This window comes from Arachis duranensis, chromosome 3, assembly GCF_000817695.3.
Source record: "Arachis duranensis cultivar V14167 chromosome 3, aradu.V14167.gnm2.J7QH, whole genome shotgun sequence".
In the NCBI taxonomy this organism is placed as follows: Eukaryota; Viridiplantae; Streptophyta; class Magnoliopsida; order Fabales; family Fabaceae; genus Arachis; species Arachis duranensis.
In genome coordinates, this window is record NC_029774.3 from 1,981,603 (window position 1) to 1,986,540 (window position 4,938).

At 32.9% G+C, this 4,938-nt stretch overlaps 1 protein-coding gene and 1 non-coding gene across 2 annotated transcripts; both read right to left on the bottom strand.

Moving 5' to 3' along the window:
- Positions 1-1,769: 1,769 nt before the first annotated feature.
- Positions 1,770-4,733, bottom strand: LOC107476908 (rRNA 2'-O-methyltransferase fibrillarin 2). The gene is made up of 7 exons (XM_016096850.3): positions 4,586-4,733; positions 3,884-4,200; positions 3,640-3,735; positions 3,458-3,535; positions 3,201-3,377; positions 2,240-2,308; positions 1,770-2,083 (listed from the first exon to the last, which is right to left on the bottom strand). The coding sequence occupies exons 1-7, from the start codon at positions 4,599-4,601 to the stop codon at positions 1,907-1,909; spliced, it is 930 nt and encodes a 309-aa protein (XP_015952336.1). The 5' UTR covers positions 4,602-4,733; the 3' UTR covers positions 1,770-1,906.
- On the bottom strand, positions 2,615-2,685 carry LOC127745953 (small nucleolar RNA snoR60). Its single transcript, XR_008007577.1, has one exon. It is a non-coding gene; the product is annotated as a small nucleolar RNA snoR60 (small nucleolar RNA).
- Positions 4,734-4,938: the final 205 nt, after the last annotated feature.

Genomic DNA, 4,938 nt, shown 5'->3' on the forward strand with positions numbered 1-4,938 from the left:
ATTTCTTGTATGAAATCTTAGCTCTAATTGGGTAGTCAATAAAGTTTTCCATTTCATGATTAGTATGTAAGGTAATTCCTTGAGGCATTAAAGCAAGATTTAACATAGAACTATAAGGCTGCATTTGAAAGGGAGACTTACACTAAGAGATTAAAAAATATAGGTTAAGAGACAGAGACTAAATTAAGTCTCTGTATTGTGTTTAGTGTAAGATGTATTAAAGTGAGATATATCTCAGTATTATGTTTAATTTAAGATAAATATAAAGATTAAGAGATAGATTTAAAATTTAAAAAGTTAAATTAAAATATTTTAAAAAAGAAATATTATGTTTCCACTTTTTAGATGTACTGAAAAAACTAAAATTTTGTATTTCAAGATCAAAATTTTAATTTTAGTCTCTGATCATCAAATACAATATTAAATTTCAATCTTCTAATCTTAATCTCTGAAAACAAACACTACTTAAGAGAGATGGACCTTTGATCTGATCAAAGGATTGCATGTTCCTTTTACTACTATTATTATAATTATAATCATCAAATGCTTCTTCATCTTCTTGGCTTATGCCTCTATTGTGCACTACTATAGCATGGTTATTGTAATGAATCAGATATAATAGCATTATTAGGTGTAATCAATCATGCACATTTTAATGGTGATTAATTATCACTGAAATGCATGGCTTGCCAATCAGATGGAAATGGGCAACTTAGTCAAAACTCAATTGATCTAATTTTACTATCTTTTTGTAAGTTTATATCATATTCGTTTGTCTTATATGATAAGATCTTTCTATTACTTTGTAACGTGCTCTTTTTTTTCCCTAGACTATTTTATACATGCATAGTATAATGTGCTACCTTACCTCTAGTTTGAGCTAGAAATATTAGGGTGAAGTTGGTTTTTATTTCTATTTTTTATTTTTAATATTTTATGTTTTTAAAATTTTGTGAAAGAAAAAAAGAACAGTGAAAAAGATACTAAATACAAAAGAATACTATAATTAAAAATAGAAAATAAAAATGCAAACTGAATACACTTTTTAAAGCTACCATAACATGTAACCCACCAAAATTAAATGCGGTTGATAAACATATTATGTCCTAAACACTACATTCATATTTTGGGTTGACAATGTACATCACGTGTCCTAAAAAATTACATTAGCAGCCAATTTCAATATGATCAAGCTTCGGTTGGGATACAATTGCATTTTCGGTGAACAAATTTTTTGTTTTTTGGACAAGTCGATGAACAAAATCTTAAAAAAGAATTCGAAAATCAATCGGACCAAAATCCTTATCATGCTGGAATCATATTATACAGATTTGTTTCGCTATAAATACAAACCAAAACTTTGACCCAATCCAATATTGAATGTTGAATTGATTTGAATTTATATGGTTAACAGTTTACACAAAAAGAACCAATACATTTGATAGGTTCACAAATCACAAAACACTTTTATATAGTAACCTGCGAAGATTTTCAGTAATATCCTATAATTATAAATATAGAAATATTTGAACTTTAGGAAAGTGTACAATCATCGCTCTATTTTTTTTTCTTTTATATCATTATATAGTCTATCCATTTCAGGATTCATATAGCATTTTCTACTTTTTTTCTTTTATATCATTATATAGTCTGATACCATTTCAGGATTCATATAGCACTCACTAATATAGTTCTATTATATTGAAAGCATATTCCGAATTGATGTAACCTACCCTAAGAAAGTAGATGACAAGTAAAATCAAAGCATATTCTCATCAAAACCTAGCAAAGGCATAAATACTACCAAAAAGAGCACACATTCTTTTAGTCAATAATACAAAATTAACAGTGAAAATCTAATGTGACTGGAAAATTTGATATCAATGCATACAATTTTCAAGCAAATCTACTCAGCATCTTTTTTCTTCTTAGGCACTCTGTATCCACCAACAACACAAGCATGATCACGTTCAAATGGCTCAAGTGTCACTTGCTCAAAGGGTTTGAATTGATCTGCCTTCAGCTTGTTCACTTCACTGGCAAACACCGACTCTGCCGGAACCGTCGAGTCTATGCAGTTAGCCTGAACATATTACAATAAAATCAAGTGAAGATGATTTGGCATAACACCGGATCGAAGACTCTTATCGTGATCTTGATTCTTTATACTACACAATGTCTTAATTGTGATGAAACTTGATATAAGCATATAAGAGCAATATTAAATTTCGGAACAAACCTTGATTGAAATAACAAAATGGCCTCCTGATTTGAGAAAGTATGAAGCATTCAACCCCAATATCCTTGCCTGCATTACACACCAAATAGCATAAACCACAATAATCCTTGGACTGGATTCGATTTTGTGAGATGGGAGGAAGTGTATGGAGAACACTTCTTTCACAGCATGTCTCCAGCAAAAGTTGAAATGTAAATAAATGCACAAATTAACATCGCATGGATGAACAAACACATTAATCCAACAGTGACTATGCTATGTTGAACATGAAAAACATGTAGCAAATGAAAACCAACTTGTCTGATAACTCATTTCAAAATTGAAAATAATTAAATAATACAACAAATCAAGCATTTTTTTTTTAATTTACTTATGTGCATCAGAAGCTCGGGTCTGCATCATCCATGATGTCCTGAAGGGGAATCCGAGTTAACTCATCATAGCACAGATTAAGAAATTTTGAATGGAATAACCAATATATCTTGGGGTCAGAAGATAAGCTCAATATTGAGCAGTACAAAACAACATTAGATAAACATTTTCCACTCACAGAAGAACTCTAGTGAAAACTGAGAGCCTCTAAATATGTTTTAAATCAAAGGGGATACACAATATAAATATAGATTAAAGAAAAGTTTGCTCAGCAGATCAATGTTTAAAATCTAACACATAATTGAAATCCACGATAGCAACCAAGTAGAACGATGACTACAAACAATAGCAAGTATATGAAATAACTTGAAAGAAATGCAGAATAGCACTACTTTAAGTTAGAGGAGAACAGGTAAAAAAAGACAAATGCAAAAGCTCAGAATAAGCAAAGACACAAAATTGATGTGAAGGAACCAACTGAAACTCAACAGCCAAACAACTGAATGAACTAAGACATATATACTATACATGGCGATATAGCAAAATACAGGTAGAAGTACATCGATATATTGTGAAACTTAGATCAAACCTGATCAGGCTGAGCAACATCGGAAAATATAACATCAACCATGCCAACCAACATCCTGTACTTGGCTGGATGTCTAGCATCTTCAATAATGGGGATAACATTGGTACGCTTCTTTGCCATGTTGACCAAGTCACGGCCACTTCTATGAGAGAATTCTACTGCATACACAACTCCTGTCTGCATACAAAGAACATATTATATAAGCATCTCTCAAGACCAGACATGTAAATACTATCCGAATCTGAATTGCTTCATACCGGTCCAACAACATCAGACACATGAGAGACTGTTGTTCCAGAAGCAGCTCCAAGATAGAGGACTCGGGCCCCAGGTTTCTATATTGGACATAAACCATACAAAATAAATTAGATATGAAGTTACTAATTAGAATCACAGCAACAACATACAAGAAGTCTTTTAACAAAATGAATTTTCTTACAATCCATATGTTGTCAACCCCACCAAGGATGGCAGCCGCCAACTTGGAACGGAAAGGGTTCCAAACTCTATACTCATCTTTTGTACCATCCTCTTTCTGAATATCATAACGATTTCATTGTCAGCATATTACTATTATCAATATTACTATCATGATATACAACACACAAGTGCATACACATACACATAATATATCATTTGAAATCATGACTGCATAATGCTATAAGATGAGAAAGAAAAATTACCTGCACAGTAATCCTTTTCTCGTTGTAAACAGCCTCACCAGGAACCATGTTCTTTGTAACAAGGGCATCTTCTTTTCCCTTGGCAATGAAGATCCCTTCGTGTCTGTGAGGCTCAACCACAACCTTGCTCCCTCCCTTCATTCCACCCCTTCCACCACCACGACCTCCACCTCTTCCTCCCCCACGGCCACCCCTACCACCACCTCTTGCTTTGAATGGGGTGCCTCTATCTCCTCCTCCTCTTCCACCAAATCCACCTCTCCCTCTACCTCCTCTGTCACCTCTTCCCCTGAACCCTCCTCCAGCACCACCACGACCTGCACAAAATCAACCACCATTATCAACATAATAAAAGGAATGCTGCTACTCCACTACACTCTTCTACCAATAAAAACACGAAAACAAAACAGTTCAAACACCAAAACAAAGGAAAAAGAAATGTCACTACATAACTAAACTCTTCTACCAACAAGAATGAAATTTCTTCAAAACACTAAAATACTTCACAAATATCCTAACGTCATTTCAGTTCTACACTCAAAAACGGTCTCAATGAGCTAAAAATCCAAAGTTTGTATTCAATTAAGCCAAAAAGTAACAATGAAAGTTGACACATTCAGCTACAAATGCAATAGACTTGTTCTGAGGAATCAATCAATGGAAAGATAACCCTAAACAGAGAAAGGGAATAACTTCAGTTACCTCTAGGAGGAGCCATCTTCAAAAAGTTGGAAGCAGTGAACGGCGAAATGCAAACGAAGTGAACTGAACTAAGAAAAGCAGAGGAGATATGAAGCTTTTATAGCTGAATGAAAAAACTACGAAAGTTAGGGTTTAGATTAGGGTTTTGTGTTTTTTTTTTTTTAAATCAAGTATAATAAAATAATGAATAATAATAAACAAAAGAAAATAATGGGAAGAAGTTTTTGGTGGGTAAGCCCATTTAAATAACAAAAATATAATGGGCTGGACAAGCCCAAACAAATGGCAACAAAAAAATTAAAACTTCTTTTTCAATGTAGTTTGTCATATCTTTGTTTTTTTTAGTTTGTTTA

What these genes read in the sequence shown, in the direction of transcription:
- LOC107476908 (XM_016096850.3), bottom strand. An exon ending in AGAAAAGGATTACTGTGCAG is followed by an intron (nt 3,736 to 3,883) that starts GTAATTTTTCTT and finishes TATGATATTCAG; the next exon opens with AAAGAGGATGGTACAAAAGA. An exon ending in GGGTTGACAACATATGGATT is followed by an intron (nt 3,536 to 3,639) that starts GTAAGAAAATTC and finishes TGTCCAATATAG; the next exon opens with AAACCTGGGGCCCGAGTCCT.